The 18,977-nt window shown below is 42.3% G+C and overlaps 1 protein-coding gene across 1 annotated transcript in view; it reads right to left on the bottom strand.

Annotated features, from left to right (window-relative positions):
* The window catches only part of CAND1 (cullin associated and neddylation dissociated 1), a 34,514-nt gene extending 21,089 nt beyond the window's left edge, over positions 1-13,425 (bottom strand). The window contains exons 1-4 of the mRNA XM_088452479.1: positions 12,940-13,425; positions 7,849-7,992; positions 3,840-3,994; positions 640-763 (exon numbers count right to left, since the gene is read on the bottom strand). Coding sequence (XP_088308605.1) covers positions 640-763; positions 3,840-3,994; positions 7,849-7,992; positions 12,940-13,007 — 491 coding nt within the window. The 5' untranslated portion in view covers positions 13,008-13,425. The remainder of the gene's footprint in view (positions 1-639; positions 764-3,839; positions 3,995-7,848; positions 7,993-12,939) is intronic.
* Between the last annotated feature and the right edge of the window lie 5,552 nt (positions 13,426-18,977).

Raw genomic sequence — 18,977 nt, 5'->3', positions numbered from 1 at the left:
TCATATAATAAAACTCACATGTCGAAGCTGACAAACACACAATTGACACATATGGTAATTACTTTTCAGAAGCATTTATTACACAGAACAAACAGTAATGTAAGTGCCTGTGGCACAGCTCTGACAAACAAGCAAATACATTTCGCTGCTTCTTTCTCTGTGACTAAAATAAAATGTTCAGTGCAGCTGGACATTACCACCCCCTTCATTACACAGCAGCTCCTCCCACTGCTTTAGGATTGTGTCCTGATCTAAAACAGGTAAAAATGCAGAGACTAAGTAAGTGTAAGCTCACTAGCCTGCCCTTCTGTATGTTTATTCAAGAAGCAAGTCTGCCCAACTGTCAGCTAGTGTACAGCTCCTCTTTCCCAATCTGCTGTAGAGGAACGAATGAAAGCTTGGGTCACCTTTTGCCAAGTATAAACATTCTGGTTATGTCCTGTACATTACCAAGTTCAGTAATACATAGTTTTTATTATATATACACATTACTAGCAGTGCCTTTATTTGCTCATTTAAACCAGATGCCATTGGATATGCCAATTGCAAACCAGTGAAATACATTTTTTAAAATAAAGTAAAACCAAAGTCTCTATGGAGATTCAAAAACCTTTCATTAACGTCCATTAGCAACATCACCTGCTAAGCATATCAGCCATAATGTCCAAGGCCTCCAGCTGGACAGACACATCTTCCTGCTTTGCAATAGCACTTGTAAGACGACCAGTAATTTTTTTGCAGACATTTGCAGCCAACGCAGATCCTGTGAAATAAGGGATTCTTTAAAATGGACACTCAGAATTTGAGATTCAAAATGCTAGCCTTCTGAAGTATATGGCAAAGTTTCTTTATTGTTTTTATTAAGATATCTGAATGTATACAAACAGACATTTCACTGTCAAAGCATTAAGAAAAAGCAACAATCTGGATTAGAGTGATGCTGGTCTTCACAGAGTGGGTAGTACATTGTTAGTTGCCTTTTCCCCACCTATTATTTCTATTTGATTTTTTTGAACATTTTTTGTTTTATTTTCAGGTATGTCAGTTTTGACAATATAGATTTCAAATTTAAAACTAATAGCTGAGTAATATTGATATATGTGTTATTTATTAGAAAAAATGTTCTTTGGTTTTGGCTATGGTACTGTTGATTTTTCTTGCTATTTACTATGATAAAGATTAGAAAAACAAAAAGCAACAATCAATAAAGATTGAGATCCACAGCATTTCAGTGAGATACATAATATAAATCTGAAATCCTTATTAAAAAAAAAAAAAAAAAAAACAGTAACCAAGAATAAAAATAAAAATGTGAAGAACCTCAAAAGAAAAAAGTAGAAATGGTGGAAGCAGGGAGATAGAATAAGGGAGGGATCAGTCGTCATGGAGTAAGAAAAGAAAAAAAAGGCTGCAAACTGTAAATATATGTAATTTTAAATTTCAATTGCCATCCATTAGAAAGAGAACAACTTACCACCATTCCCATAAATGAATTACAGTGCAATTCAAATATTAACAGAACCCTGATATTGAATAAATCATTCGCACAATTTAGTCATATATGGCTAAAAACACATTCTGTTCCCCGTTTAGCCACTTTATGACATGGACGCATGTTACAAATCTTGTTTTTGTCTCGGAATCTGAATGCCCCACATTTAGGAGGCCACAGGATTAGATTCTGTGTTGCTGGCACCAGCTCAAACAACATTTGTAGAATGCAGGATTCCCACAGTTCTTTTAAAGACCAAGCTGATTGTAAGGTTTTATCAATTTAAATAAATGGTCAGGAAGCATTAAGCCTTTTCTTTCTACCATGAAAGGGACAGACACAGTTACTGCTAGGAACATCCCAAAGCTAACTGACTATGACGTTTGCTTATAGGACAGCTTCACATCTGTAGAATGGTCCATAACCTTAAAAGTTCTGACTTATGACTTTCTAGGGTCCCTGATAGGAGGACCAGAAGGGAATCACACTGCTGAAATAAGCAATCAATGACGGTACAATAGAGAAAAACAGTTAAATAGAACGCCAATACTTTCCTTGTTTTCGTAAGGAAGTCAAATAGATTTCGATTTACATGAAAAATGGAGAAAACATTTACAAGGAAAAAAAGGGACCAGCTTATCAAAGAAACTGGAATGAGAAGCATGGGAGCCCACAAAAACTCTTCCGGTGGGGTAAAAAAAAAAACAAGGGTTGTTACCCAAAAATATTGAAGGGCTCAATTGTAAAGCCTTGAGAACAAGCTTAACAAGAGGGGCACACAAGTCATGCTTTTAAAATAGAGGAGGTACTAGACAAATAACCGGCAACATCATCAAACTGCCTGCAAGGGAACTGACAGTTCACCCCTTAATAAAACCTTCTGTCAGAAAAGTCTGAAGCAGTTTGATTGCAACTGGTAAAGAAGGAATGATCTGAATGATCCTTTGGTAAATTCTGATTTTTGTGCCTGCATCATCACCTGAATACTGATACTTAAAAAATTCTTGGGGAAAAAAAAAACAAACCCTGGAAAATTATAACTTTAAAAATACAAAAAAAACACACATGGCAGCTGCAAGGGAGGTTTATACAACAAATCAGGGCCATGTAACATGGACCATAGATATCAGAATAACTATTACCGCTGCCACCTACCACGATACCCTCAGAAGTGCAGACATCAGAGGAATATGATGGCAGCACAGCACCTTGCCAAGAGGACATTAGACTGATGACTGAACTTCAGTGTGTCAGTATTTGAGCAAAGACCTTTGGGAAATACACTTAATCCAGAAGAAAGTTTGCTTAAAAACAAAAAAAGTTTGTCAAATGGTGAATATGGCCATCATGGTGACCTCTACAAAGGCCATGGTCTATTTCACTTTTTTTTTTATAATGGCACTTTGGCTTTAACTGTAATGTTGTCACACTTAAACCGTACTGCTTTGGCCTTCAAAAGGTCAGCCCACTTTTCAATAGAAGGAAGGTTATTCTAAGCTGCATACATTTTATAAACAGGAGAACATTTAAAGTGCACCATAGCCCCTGTACTCTGTGGCTCAAGAGTAGTCCCAAGTTCCTGATGTGCCCACTAAATGCAAACAGAGAAAATGCATTACAATAGGAAAGGTACTAATGCAGCATGGATAGTCACGGGGAGGGGAAGGCAGCACAGCATTCGATGAAACTGTACCCAATGAAGGGCGAGCACACAGTCAGAGACCCTGAAGTGGACAAGTAGTATTGGAAGCAGTATAGTGCAGGGGATGAACATGGGGTAAACAGAGGGTGAACTAAAGAGAAGAAAAGGTCATAGGAATGAGGGAAGAGTGTAGATTTAAGAGCTATGGTAGACTTTAGTGAAAAGGAATGTTCTGAGTGAACGTTTAAATATGTTTGACTGGCAGAAAGTCGCACTTGGCATGGGAGTAAGAGAGAATGGCAGATTGGGAATATACGACAATACTACCATATTTCTAACTCCACTTTAATCTTTTGAGACTAGAAACAAATGTAGTGCTAACTGACAGCCAAAACCAGTAAAAAATATATGTATAATCCAGGACCCAGCATGATCTCTTATGGAGCAAGAAAATATGGTGTGCATCCAATTACATCAATAAAAAAAAAAGTGACGTTATCAACTATTTTAACGGCAGAGATTAATCGAGCCATAAAGGCCAATTACAGTTACTCAAGAACCTAAGGAAACAAAATTGCCTGAGCTTATTTGTTTTTTTCCCAATCAGAGGAAGGGAGCGTTATCTACATAAATACTGAAATCTATTCCTACAATGTGCAGTTTTTCATGGTTTAACTCTAAAAACTTAAATAGAAACGGACTCACCACTGGATGCTGGCGGAAGCTCTCCAATTACAGTCTTCAGCCCAATACTAGATATGTCACGTAGCTGCTCCTTGTCAGACAACATATTGGTACATAGTGTGTCCACGATAGTCTCTACTTGATACTCCTTTACTTTACTTACAAGAGGACCAAGGCTAAAAAAAACAATAATAAAAAAAAAAATATAAGGAACCATCTCCTCAACAGCTTCTCTCACTTTCTCTCCTCTCACATGCACTGAGAATGCCTTATCAACAGTGATCAATTATGTATTTACAGAAAAGTTGTAGAGTAACTTCCCTATACTTATTCTCCTGAAATGCTCTGCTGCTTTTGCTACTGTTGAGAACCCTGGTCTCCAACACACATTTCACTCCACTGGCTCTTCTTGATACTATTCTTTTCCCAATTAACTTCCTAAACACTGCACATCTCCCGCCTCACCAGTGTCACCTTGCCTACCTCTGGCATATCCTTCCCTCTACTCTCCCTCTGCAAAATCCTCCCTTCCACCCTCACCATGCCTCCCTCTGCAACATCCTCCCTTCCACCCTCACCATGCCTCCCTCTGCAACATCCTCCCTTCCACCCTCACCATGCCTCCCTCTGCAACATCCTCCCTTCCACCCTCACCATGCCTCCCTCTGCAACATCCTCCCTTCCACCCTCACCATGCCTCCCTCTGCAACATCCTCCCTTCCACCCTCACCATGCCTCCCTCTGCAACATCCTCCCTTCCACCCTCACCATGCCTCCCTCTGCAACATCCTCCCTTCCACCCTCACCATGCCTCCCTCTGCAACATCCTCCCTTCCACCCTCACCATGCCTCCCTCTGCAACATCCTCCCTTCCACCCTCACCATGCCTCCCTCTGCAACATCCTCCCTTCCACCCTCACCATGCCTCCCTCTGCAACATCCTCCCTTCCACCCTCACCATGCCTCCCTCTGCAACATCCTCCCTTCCACCCTCACCATGCCTCCCTCTGCAACATCCTCCCTTCCACCCTCACCATGCCTCCCTCTGCAACATCCTCCCTTCCACCCTCACCATGCCTCCCTCTGCAACATCCTCCCTTCCACCCTCACCATGCCTCCCTCTGCAACATCCTCCCTTCCACCCTCACCATGCCTCCCTCTGCAACATCCTCCCTTCCACCCTCACCATGCCTCCCTCTGCAACATTCTCCTTTACATTTTCCCTGTGCCTACATCTGGTTTATCCTCCACTCTCAGCATCTGTCAGTGTACCACAAAGCTGTTCTCAACCCTCTGCTTTTCTGCATGAGACCAGCTAGCTGCCTTTCTCTCCATTTCAACACAGATGTACCAATGCTACCAAGTTCAGCATGTTCAAAACAATTTATCATCTCCGCTCCTCCGACAGCTGCCTAATTGTCAAAACCACAATTTCCTTGTCTTCCAAGTCTGTTGCCTTAAGCTAGGTGCACACTAATACCTCCAACACACTGTCAGCAATAACCTGTGTTATTTCACGTGAACTTGCAGCAACCCGGGATGGGTTATTCAACACCAAGTCAGCAAAGGGTTTCAACCTGACTGTTTCAGATTGTAATGAAATTTGATATATTAATTGATGCCTTGAGTTTGAAGATAAATTCAAAATCTTAGGCTGATAAGTACACTGGTTTTGGAGCTATAGGTCTTTAAAGCTGCAATTTTTTAAAATTGCTTTTGCAGCTCACCTAATTGAGCTAGAGAGTTAAGCAGGGTCTCATTTTAAACATATTTTTATGTGATTTCATATGATATATAAACAGCGGTATGTTCCAATAAAAATATTACATATCTATCAATTTTTATTTTCTCACAAAGCCAAATGTTTTAAAAAAAAAAAAAAACTCTCAAAAATTGTTTATATTGTTGTTAATAAATTCCCAAAGCTTTATTTTGAGATCATGGTGAGTTCATCTGCTACAAGAGGTTGGAATGTTTGTTAAAATAATGAAAATGAGATCTAGGCCTGTTCATTAATTTTAATTTATCTCCTTAAACAATCCCTTTGATGTATATTATGTACAATGACACAGCAAGTTAATACTATAATATGTAAAGCTTTTGTGATTTTATGTCTTATCTCACTTATTTTAAGACAGCTTACTACAGATCATTACCATTTGGTACTACAGCTCTGGATGGATGGTGCTACTTGATGAACTGGCTTTGTTTTCAGTATTTCCATTTCAGAAAGGGTGTACATTTGGCCTGTTGGAGTTAACAGAATAACCCTACACAGAACATCTACCATAGGAATTCATAAAACATCCGGCTTCCTTGGGTATGAAAAAGATGCTAATGGACCAGCTGGATGGATGAATGTCACTTTCTCTTCGGGTTTTTTCATCTTTCTCCAGAATAAATGCAAGCCACCATTTGTTCTCATAGACAGCAGTTATGGTCTCTATGGGAATAGTGCTGGTGGCTTAGTCAGAGTGCAGGGTGCAGCGTAGCTGCTTGCCAGAACAGTCATGAAGGCTGTTTTGACTGTCCCTGGTGGCAGCTGCAGGAGGGTAATTGGGGTGCAGCAGTTACTGGTGCAATGCACTACTGGGAAACTATTCCAATGAGACTCTGCATATAACTTGAAAAGTAGTGTACTTATTAGCCTAAGCTTTGGGGGTTTTCTTTACACCCATGGCAAGATTTATTATATCAAATTCAACTTGAAATTAGACAACGTTAGGTAGATTTTTTTTCAGAAATTGTGTTGATTTGATGAGGAATGACCCGGATATCGCTCAGTGTGAAAAGGCCCAGTTGAAATAAGCCGGGTCGAGCAACCCGGGTAACGAGCAGGGTTGAACACAGATTCAATCTGGTTCACGGTGCAGTGTGAACTGGTATCCCAAGTCAACGCAACCCGGAACCTGTTCACAACATAGGAAAAGCAGATGCTTGGCAATGATCTCATCTCCAAGCGTTGGCTCGGCACATGAAGGCTGTGATGTCATCGACGCATCAATAAGCTGGGTTGGGCCACCAGTCTGGAAGGGGTTCTCAGCCGGGTCGCACCCGAGATGGACCTGTGTACAAAAACCCAGGTGTGACCCAGCAATGCAGTGTGGGAACTAAAATCCGGAAATGTCTGGGAGAAAATGAATATCAACAATTTGTTCCCAAACACTGCAAAACAGACAAAAATGGTCTATCAGACAAATTGGTTAAATCCGTTTGATTTAAACAATTTATCCGAACGACCGTTTTTGTCCATTTTCCGGTGCTTGGGAGCAAACTGTCACTTGCTCCCAGACACTGCCAAATTTTTGTTCCTACCAGCCATATATTTTTTCTTCTTAACTTTTTACACTGGTTTTCATTTTTTTTTTTTTAAACACAGAAGCACAGACAGTTCTCAATGACCCATCCATGCATCTGTGTCTTTATTTTATTTTTTTTACACAGATTCATGTATCACGGATCTCCCTGATCCATGCATGCATGTGTTCGCTATCGCATACAATCTAATGAATAAGCAAATCATTAGATCGTGCACGATAGATCTGGTGTACATCGTGCAGCTTATTCTGCATATCGTGCAATGTAACTGCCAGGCAGAGTTCAAGGGAGATAGTTAACAACATTGGACCGTGTGTGGGGACCTTAAGATGCCCCCTATCAAATTAATGTGTGACCAAGTTCATAAAACTTTACATGTAAATGCAATCTTACAGACCTGTAATCAAAAACTAAATTAGTCATACCAAATTGAAATGGGTACTAGTAGCGCTATAAAAAATAAATTAACTATTGGTGATATACAGGGACAACTTCTAACAGCCAATGTACTTTCTCTTCAGTTATCCTAGTCATTATACACTCATCATACACTATGACTTATCACATAAAACAGAAACATTCACCGCTAAATAAACCACTACAATTACACCACTGTAACTTGCTAACAGCTTAGCTACACATAGAAAGCAGGGTCTGTAACTTTAAGAGTGCATGATTGAAGATTCATTGCTTAAAAGTAACTTATACTTACCATTTCACAGCAAGATTTTGAACTTCACCATTCTTATCCTCTAATAGCTTTAAAATCATCTTTACTACTTTCCGCTCACTGTCATCATCCAGCTTAATTGAGTCCTTCTGAAGCTCGGTCATTAAGTCATTAGTTGCCATGAATCTATAATAGAGTTTCAAATGTAGTATATCAACAAATTGTACTGTGTAAGACATGCATTGTTAAATATATGTAAATATTTTAAGAAATTATTTTATTGAAACAGCTTTGTGGGCCATCACATACATTGCACCCCAAAACATTAGCCAGATCTGTCATACAAAGATTGCATGATCCCCCTCAACCCAAACATCAGGGCTGAGTGATTCTTTAATGGCTTTACAATTCTGCATTTGACAATTGTGAAGTCAGTAAGGAAAGGGACATAGTGTCATATCTCACACATTCTCAATTCTGTTCAAGTCAGAGGTCATTAAGACTATTAGGGGGGAATTAAATGCAAAGCAAAGTGGCGTCAGGGATCGCAGCGATGTTCAGCTGCAAACCTATTGGTCATTTATGGTTGTGACAGCGTAACAAGTTTTCCATCGCACCTCTATAGGGTACGAGGGAATAGTTGCAATGCCAGAGTTCGTGATGTGCAGCTCTAGAATGGCACATCACAACCATCTCTTTGAAATATCCCCCTCTTAGTTGGCAATTCAATTTACTAACAGCATTCTGACTATAACTGGCAACACACTGCCACCAACATTGCAGATTTCTCCGTGCACCACTTAAAAGGCGCACAGGAAAAATCCTTTAGGAGCACAACAAAATGCACTGTTGTCCTTTGGCAAATGAGTAAATTCTATTCTGAATACTGTCACTTGTGAATACCAAACTAAGGAGGGAATTCAATTATTTTCACCCGCAACTGATAGTGCCAGAAGACCGACAGAGTAATTCAATTGTTCCTCTGATCGGGCGCGTAGACTTGGTAGCACACATTTCTGCTCGCAGCCCCCCCCCCCCAGGCTGGTGAGCAGAAATGTGCAATAAGTCAGAAGTTTGGGTGCCCAAAGTAGTACTTTAGACAGGTTTAGCCGTTTTAACTGAATATTGCACCCTGATCTCCTGTCACTTTAGAGGTGAGATGGGGGGGAATAAATTGTTTCATCGCACCCTATGAGCTACAACTTTAATAGATCTCACTTACACAAGATAAAAAAATATTACTTCACATTTCTGCCGTCCTCCTCAGTAGGGGGCGAGCAGAAACACCAGCGGCTGTTTGTGCCCAAATGGAACAACAATTGACATCCGACACTGACAGCCGCCGGCACTAACAACTGAACTGTCCCCTTTTCTGCCCTTAGCGCTGCGAGAACACCATCGCTCCTGGCAGGTTAGTCGGAGAATGACTGTTCTCGCGACTAAACACCATGTTTAAGGCGCGAGAAGCGGCATTCTCCAACAAAACAGCATGCTGAATTAAATAGCTCTGGGAGCTCCTTCCCAGCGCTATTCAATTTGCGTTGAATTGAATCGAGCCCATAGTGCATACAGAGGGCTACCTGCATAGCTCAGGCCACTTAAACCGGAATCTATGCCTCAATTTGCCACGGGATATAATTGTATAGCTCCAGGCACTTGAACCCGGGGAGCTAAAGCCAACGATAAATCCCACAGCTGACTGAATTACCCCCTATGTCACCATTGTACAGAACCTGATCATAGAATGCGGTTTCTAAAGTATTCAGTATATGAATTAAATAGACACTACTTGTAGTAAGCCACAGGTTCTCAAACTCGGTCCTCAGGACCCCAAACAGTGCATTGAAATAGTTAGCTGCACCTGTAGATCTTTTAAAATGTGTCAGTGAGTAATGAATACACCTGTGAACCTGCTGGGTGAGCTGCAAAAAGTGACCCGTGTGGGGTCCTGAGGACCGAGTTTGAGAACCACTGTAGTAAGCTATACAACCTACTCTTGAAAAATTCCAGAGTACCATTCCCTTTATGAAGTCCCAGGTAGACCTTTTTCCTGATTAAACTCTATGGTTAAACTAACTGGCCCAGGTGGAAATCTGGTCTGTATAATGCTTTGGAAGGAAAAGAGCAGGGCGATCAATGAGAATTCATAATCACTACAATACTGCTTCTTATTAGTTCTCACATTCATACCCACAACCATTTCATCCTTTTTAAAATCGGTGAATGAAAATATTCAGCACTTCAGTGACACATAGGGGGGAAATTCAAATGTTTTTTGGGCACCCAACAGAACAATTCAATTGTTGCTCTGTTTGGGCACCCAAACAGCCAATTTAACGCATATTTCTGCTCGCCACTTCAGGTGACTGAAAGAAGAAATGTGTCTGAAGCTGGCCACACACCTAGCGATATTTTACCCAATCTGGCCGATTCAGACTCATTGGAACGACAGATCGTGTAAAATATGGCCAAATCCTGAGTAAATCGTGAGTCCCCACTCACGATGCGCGTTGCCGCTGGTCGCACATCACATCGTCAGATATGCCGTGCAGTAGGGCAGATCTGACAATCTAGGACGCGATGCACTGTAAAAGTCTAGATGCAGGAGAGACCGTATGAAGATTGGACACAAAATCGTGTGCAGAGCTGCTGGGGAGAGTTTCAAGGGAAATCATACACAAATCGCACAAGTCGGCTGATCGTGTGCAGATCGCTATGTGTGTGGGCACCTTAACTGCGGCTATGCACGCCCAAACGGAGCAACAATTGATTGCTCCGTCAGACGCCCTATAAAACAATTGAATCTCTCCCTAAGAACTTTAAAATAATGGTATTCCTTAAGATTAGAGTCCAAAATACTGTAATCACCACAGCGCTCCCTTACAGAAGGTTTGTAAACCATGGATAATGAAAATTAGTACCTTACCCTGCCCAGGTCAGTTAAATTTGTAAAACTAAACGACCAATATAATCTTAACATCTAAACAATTTGCTGTTTCCCACAGAATTCAAACTGAATTTAGTTGATCTGGTCAGCAACTAATAATGTACACGCCTGTTTGTTTTTAGTGGGCTCACAATCTCACCACAATTAAGATGAACAAATATCTGTGCAAGTTTTTAAGGCACCAACACAAAAAATATATGGATTTAAGAGAATTACAATTAAACAAGATTTAGATTAGTTTAAAGGCGGGTATCCACTTATAGATATACAAACGAGAGCACAATTACGACATTGCAATCGTGCTCTCGTTTGTATATCTAGTGATGTGCCTAGACTGAACGGTCACTCGTTCAGTCCAGGCACATCCCTCATACCCGCACATGCTGAACCTGACGAGATCGTCAAGTTGACCAGCATGTACGGCCGATGTTGGATGTCGGAAGCAACCAGTGGGCACGCGCATCGCTGATCGCTTCCGACCAAAACATGCCCGATTTCAAGCGATTGCACAATGACGTCGTTATCGTGCAATCGCTTGGTTAAATCACTAAGTGGATACCCCCTTTAAAGGCGGGTAGCCACTACAAGATCTGAACACGACTGCACGATTACGACATTGTAATCGTTCAGTCGTCAGTAGTGTGATGAGCCTGCACTGAACGAGCAGTCGTTCAGTGCAGGGTCATCAATCATCTGGAAACATGCTGAACCTGACGATATCGTCAGGTTGACCAGCATGTTAGAAAGATGATAGATGTCTAAACGACCAGCGGGCAAGCGCATCGCTGGTCATTTTAGACACTTTTGCAAGCGATTTTCAAACGATTGAATGATCGTTATCGTTCAACTAAACCGTCTAGTGGATACCCCCCTTAATAGTAGAAATTAAATATGGCACAAGGATGGCTTGATTGTAAAACTGCCCACAGAAAGATAAACACGTTTATCCAATTACTATACTTATGCTGGCATTACCATACACTGACCATGATAACTGTTCAGATAAGCGGATGAAACAAACAAAACATTTTGAACGATTATCATTCATGCATGAACATTGTCGATAACCGTTCACAGCATAAAACCAGCTGAAAAGCAGCCAGAATTGTTTAATTTGATCATTCAGCGGCTTCACACTTTAAAGATCACCTCCATACTTATGTATACTCATCCTTGCAGCCGCTGCCTAGTACTCCGAGCGCCTTACAAGGGACATGGGTGATTATCGTTTGGCCACTCTGCCCCTTGTCTTTAGACATATGGTGCGTACACACTGGGCGATTAAAGTGGACGACTGAACGATAACGATATCGTTATCGTTCAGTCGTCCACTTTATCGTCCATTTTTAACACAAAAAAGATGAACGATGACGACGACACGCGTTCCCGCGGGTCGTTCGTCATCCTCGTTCATCGGGCTGACATGCAGGCCAACCTGACGACCTCGTCAGGTTGCTGCATGTCAGGGAATGGGGGAGAGAGCCCGGCGCTGAACGATATCGCTAATGATATCGTTCAGCGGCTGTGCTCAATGTCATGAACGACATTGAGCACAGCCTGCCGGGGACACACTAGACGATATCGCTCAGGGAGCATATCGTCTAGTGTGTATGCACCTTAATCCTCTATGGCCAGTTAAAGGGACAAATTGAATGATTTGCACGCACTCTGCTGGAGCCTTGCACACTTGGAGGTACTACAGTATATCACTTATTTTTGCTTGCTCTCTGTAGGGAGTGATTTTACTACCTGCAACATCCTGCAGTGTCACTTCATTGAATCGGTAATCACAAAGCTCAACTCATTTAACAAGATCCCAGCTCCCCTATCACCTCAAACTCCAGCAAGAATCAGCTATACATGAAATGTTCTGCAAAGGAATGTATACTATATAGCACATATCACCAACACGACCTGCCCCTTGCACACATGTGTGAGGCATCTGCATAGCTTACCCGGGGGCAGAACGTTACCCCACATGGAGCTGCGGGTAACAGGTAAGCGGACACACAAGGCACTGGCAGCAGGCAGAATGACACCGCACAGCGCTCATCCCTGCAGCCGCGGCCTAGTACTCCGAGCGCCTTACAAGTGACAGCTAGGCCGCACAGCGAGAGCTCATCGCCAACTGAGCTGTCTTCCCTGCCCGGGCCTCCTGCCGCCTATTACCCCGCACAGCCACTTACCTGAAGTCCTTGTCGCTGGATGTCATCTTCTCCAGCAGGTTGGAGATGTGGTACGAGGCGCTCGCCATGCTGCTGCTGTCGCCGTTACCTCCGGTGATGAAGTCTTCCTACCCGTGCTCCCGTGACTGCTATCCCGCCTGTCCGGCAGCACCCACACGCCCGGGTCGGTGTTGCGGCGGCTGCTGCTTGGGAGAGGGCCGGGGGCGCGCAGCACAGCCTGTGTACTGGGGAGGCCGCCGTCCTCTGTGCGGGATCGTCCCTGCCTGTCCCCGCCCAGACCTGCCGATTCTCAGCGATCCACTCCCACGGAGCCTACACCGGGCGAGCTGGTAGCGGCTGGGCCTCCGGGGAGGGAGGGGTGATGCGGTGACCCGGGTGTCTCACATACAGCCCCGGAGCTGCTGCTGCTGAGGCGGGGCTCTCCGGGCGGTGGGCGGGGCAAGGCGGCAAAATGCTGCACGTTGGACGAGTCACAGTTTACGGCGTATCCGGTGGCGCTGCCAGCACTGTGTGATCGCAGCCCTGTGATTGGCTGAGCGATATTTCAGTCAGTTGATTGACAGCCCGTGCTACTACATGCAGGCGGGAATCGGGGTAGATCCTACCTAGTGGTGAGAACGAGGTAGAGTCTGCAGCACGTAAGTGCAGCTGCTCCCTGTCACACTATCTCACAGCCAGTCACTAGGCTGTGGTGTCTGACTGAGGAGACCAGCGGCCGCGGTGATGTCTGGGATATCTTATACTTTTATGTATTATTTTTCCAATGGTCTTTTTCTATAACATTTGGGAGGGCTCATTTACCATGTCATCCATAGGGGTCAATCCATTTAGGGTCGAGTTGCTGTTTTCTCTGTGAATTGATTCATTTTGCAACCCATTTAACAACTCGCACTGAACCAGAGTCACATTATTCCATTCCCACCTCCCCAAGGGTGGTAGATGGAAGGGAAAATATTTATTTTAAGGTTAAACATGCCCTCCCACCTATAATAAGACTTTTCTCTAGTCTCCAGACCTTCAAGCGTTCCCTGAAAACTCACCTCTACAGGCAAGCTTATCAGATTCCAGAACCGCCCACATAACCTTCATAGCTTCCCTATCTAATTACAACCCCTCTCACAGTCCACACATAACCTCACACCGTATTCAACTAGTTACGCATCTTCGGAAACATTTCGCCTGCCCGACTTTTTGCCAACATCACGTGTTATGGACGCGGAAACTTATCGTAAGCGTCCCCACTATTCGCCCTATTCAGTTACAAACCAGGCGGAAACGGCAAGCTGCGAATTCAGAACAGGCGGAAAGTGCTGTCAGAATTGGGTAAATCAGCCTGAACCCCCCCAAAAAGATGCACTAACATTGGGGATCAATGTAGATGTGTCCAAATAGCCCTAATAAAACTGTTTGGGGTACTTAAGTTTCAATAGCTTTTTATTAGCGTCTTTGCACAAGTGGTGAAGAATGGCTTTAAGCAGTATTTTTTGGTGAAAATAAGTAGTCCTGTAAAATTTGGGGTACTTGAAAATGGGTGCTAGCATATTTTAAAGTCTCAAAAGTGAAGTTTAAAAAAACTTGAAAAACGCACCTGTTGCATGAACCAGCATTCCTAAAAACACCTGACCCATCCTTGCAGAGCCCCAAGAAGTCTATTTCGCTAGTTTTTATGCTTGAAAGGGCGTTCTTAAGTTTTTTTTCGTGATTTTTTGACACAGTTGTCCTTTGTGGGGCTGTCCCAAGGGTTGTGAGTGGTTTCCCCACCTTTGCACCCCAAAATAAAAATTTTGCACTTCTTTTCTCCAGCTATTCAGAGGCGAATCTTTTTCGCCTATTACATTGCATTGACTTTCCGCGTAGGCTAAAATCGTCTGGAATTGAATTTGGAGATAAGTTCCGACCACGCGAAAAGTTGTGATCGGCGATACTTTTTTGCAGAAAACGGCTTTTTGCATCTAATTGAATACGGCCCATAGTCTTTCTTTCACATTCTCCTTACCTTTGGCCAACATTCCTGTGTGATTGGATCCTACAGCTCACCAAGAACCTCTGCAATCTTCCTGGACCAATATGCAATATATAGCACCTATCCTTGTGTATCAATGCCTATCTCCCTATAGATTGTAAGCTTGCGAGCAGGGCCTTCCTACCTCTATGTCTGTCTGTTATTACCCAGTCTGTTCTATTAATGTTTCCAATTGTGAAGCGCAATGGAATATATTGCGCTACATTAGAAACGTAATAAATAAAATATTGGGACACCATGCTGAACTGACTAATTAGACAATTGGAAGTTTCCAATTAGCTTTAATTAGTCCAATAATGACATGTCATTTTTTGTGGGTTAATAAATGTCCTCAAATTACCCCAAAATTAACTTTTTTGTTAGTTTTGGCACCCAAAATTTAATAACAGTATTTTTTAATTGAAAAATAAATGCTTTTTATAATTTCTTTTTTACCTTTTTTTAAAGTGCCCTCAAAGTACAAAAGAAAAAAAAAAGATCAGTATTTTTTTCGTTTGAGATTAAACAAAAAATAGTTTGCTATTTATTATTTTTTTGCATTTTTCAAAAAGAGCACAAATCAGCCATATGACACCATTTAAAAACTTTCAGTACTTTCCTTATGCCCACAAACAGCCTTCTATATGATAAGGTTACTCAGACGGCCATCTCATATATGCAGCGACTCTCCCCATTTACTGGAAACCAGGCTGTCCCCTCTAACATCCGCAACCTATCAATCAGGCTGCAACTACGAGAGATCTTGCAGTATTAGACCCATTTTGCGCATGCACCGATCATCTAACATCAGAGTAGTATGCAAACCGACTTTGCGTACTACTCTTAATCAGACCATAAATCCATAGGCAACTTTAGTAATCAAGTATCTTCTTAAATAATATACTAATTATTATCATATTAGATATGTAACTGTATATTTGTGACTAAATTAGTTGATTAAGGGCATTATATTTCTATGATTTTGAGATAAAAACACAAAAAAACGAAGTAGAATTGTTTATTAAAATATTTTAAAAAATCTGGAGTGACCTCAAGAACCATAGAAAACTGTTGTTCATTGTCAATTATTTCAGAGTCAATTCGATATGAAAGATTTGCCCAATGTTCCAGCCTCTCGAGATGCTGCTACATGAAAATAAGTGAGTTTTCTGTTTCTTGTTTAGCAAATTATTTTATTGTGTGTACTTTCATTATCTCTTTTTATATACTTTAAACATGGTGACAAATTTTCTTCATATTAAACTCCTTCTAATAACTTTATGTATTTGTACTGTATTAGTCATGTTTTATACAGTTTGGTTATTAAAATGTTACATAACTTAAATCAGAGGTTCCCAAACTCCGCCATTATAGTCCAGGTTTTAAGGATATCTATGCTTGAGTGCAGATGATTAAATCAAATTGACTGAGGTGCTATTTAAGTCACCTGTGCTCAAGCGGAGTTTGGGAACCTCTGACTTAAATACAAATTGTTTAGTTAGTAATAAGTCAAATTATAATAGTCAGTCAAAAAGTACATTTAAATAGTCATGTCTTGAAACAAATCTTGGTGTTGGCAGTTTTGGACAAAGATAATGTGTGTGAGGTAGCATTTTGGAGCTTTTAATAATTTTGTGACAAACCATTTTTTGTGATAACTTTGCATGACTTTTACCCCTTTCACACTACAGGTTGAGTCTCCTATATCCAAAATGCTTGGGACCAAGGGTATTTTGGATATTGGAATATTCCGTATTTTGGAATATTTGCATACCATATTGAAATGTCTTAGGAATAGGGCCCAAATCTAAACACAGAATGCATTTATGTGTTATATACACCTTACACACAGAGGCTATAGGTAATTTTATACTTTATTTTTAATAATTTTGTGTGTTAAACAAAATTTGTGTACATTGAACCATCAAAAAGTAAAGGTTTCACTATCTCAGTCATGCTAAAAATATTCCTATTTCAGAATATTCTGTATTTCGGAATATTTGGATATGGGAGACTCAACCTGTACAAGCAATAACCCGGGTTATTGTGCAGTGTGAAAGGGACAGGTTGAAATAAGCCGGGTCGAGAGAAGGGCTGAACGTATATTCAACCTGGCTCGCAGTGCAATATGAACAGGTAGCCTGGATCGATGCGACCCTGGTCCTGTTCACTGCAGAGGAAGAGCCGGCGCTTGGAGATGATATCTCCAAGCGCTGGCTCACCACGTAATGGCGGTGACGTCAACGACCCGGCATTAGTGCCGGGTTGGGCCGCCAGTCTGAAAGGGGCCTTAACCGGGTGGCACTCGGGATGGGCGCGTGAATAAAATCCCCAATCTGAAAGGGTTATTTCACATCACGCAGGTTCAGATCTGTACTATATGAGACTATTAATGATACGCTTAAAATGTATCACACGCGTTAATCATTCAGAAGCTTTGGGTTGCACGGTTGGTGAAATGGTTGGCATTACTGCCTCAAAACAATGGGGGTATATTTACTAAAGTGAAGTTTTTAGAAGTGGAGATGTTGCCCATAGCAACCAATCAGATTCTACTTAACATTTAACTAGCACCTAGAAGATAATAGCTAGAATCTGATTGGTTGCTATGGATACCATCTAGGGGTGAGCGGGTTCGGATTTCTGAAATCCAAACCCCCCCGATCCGAGGCTGATCCGAGTCAGGCTCGACTTTTCCCGCCTGACTCGGATCTGAAATCGAGGCAAAACATCATCATCCCGCCTTCCGGATCTCGCGGGTTTTGGATTCTATATAAGGTACCCGCGTCGGCGCCATTTTCTCACTCGGCTGTGGACAGTGAAGAGGTAGGGTCGGAGTTAGGGCTGGCTGGGCTGTGTAGTGTAGTGTAGTGCAGTGTAGTGTTGTGCTGCGCTGTGCTGCTGTTGTCCATAGGGGCTGTGTCCACTCCTCCAAAGTCCATAGGGGCTGGCTGTGTTGTGCTGTGCTGCTATTGTCCATAGGGGCTGGCTGGACTGTGTTGTGCAGTCAGTTGTCCATAGGGGCTGTGTCCACTCCAAAGTCTTGTGCAGTGTCCCAGTCCTAAAGGGGTGGTGTAGGGTTGTCCAGGAGGTGCTCTGTCCATCAGGGGTGCTCCCCCCAAGTGCAAAAAAATATATTTTTTTTCTGTGTTTGTGAATTGTGTGCGCAGTAGCCGCACGTGCATCAACAAGTAGTGCCAAGCGTGCGCCTGTGTCATAAGTAAAGGGCCGGCTGGCTTGACCGTTAAAGGGTACTGTAACCCCCAAAGTGCACTCCAAACCAAATAAAAAAATATTTTCTGTGTTTGTGAATTGTGTGCACTGTGGCTGCACGTGCATCAACAAAGGAGCAGCGCCAAGCGTGCGCCTGTGTCCCATAAGTAAAGGGACAGCTGGCTCATTTCTTAAAGGGTGGTGTAACCCACAAAGTGCACTAGTCTCAAACAAAAATAAAAAATTATTTTCTGTGTTTGTGTGCGCCTTAGCCGCACGTATATATCAATATAACATAAATGGAGGACCAAACTTTCTCCGATAAAAATAAAACAGGGAAAGATCAAGAACCACTTCCTCCTAGTGCTGTTGCTGCTGCTGGGAGTTGTTCATCATCCCAGAGAGGAAGTAGGAACACCACTACTTTTACTAAACAATTGACCCTCCAACAGTACTTAGCGAGGAGGATGAAGTACGACAGCAGTCATCCTGAAGCAAAACGTATAACTGAGGCCTTGACTGCTATGTTGGTGTTAGACGTGCGTCCGGTATCCGCCATTAGTGCAGTGGGATTTAGACAATTGATGGAGGTAGTGTGTCCCCGGTTCCAAATCCCGTCTAGATTCCACTTCACTAGGCAGGCGATACCGAGACTGTACAGAAACGTCAGAAAAAGTGTCCTCAGTGTCCTGAAAAATGCGGTTGTAACCAATGTCCACTTAACCACGGACAAGTGGAACAGGGCAGACTAAGGACTATATGACTGTGACAGCCCACTTGGTAAATGTATCACCTTACGCAGCAACGTCACCAGTAGCAGCAT

The sequence above is a fragment of the Taudactylus pleione genome, unplaced genomic scaffold, assembly GCF_031769625.1.
Source record: "Taudactylus pleione unplaced genomic scaffold, aTauple2 ptg000038l, whole genome shotgun sequence".
Taxonomy (NCBI): Eukaryota; Metazoa; Chordata; class Amphibia; order Anura; family Myobatrachidae; genus Taudactylus; species Taudactylus pleione.
The sequence above is the reverse complement of the archived record's forward strand: the minus strand, read 5'-3'. Positions and strand labels throughout refer to the sequence as shown.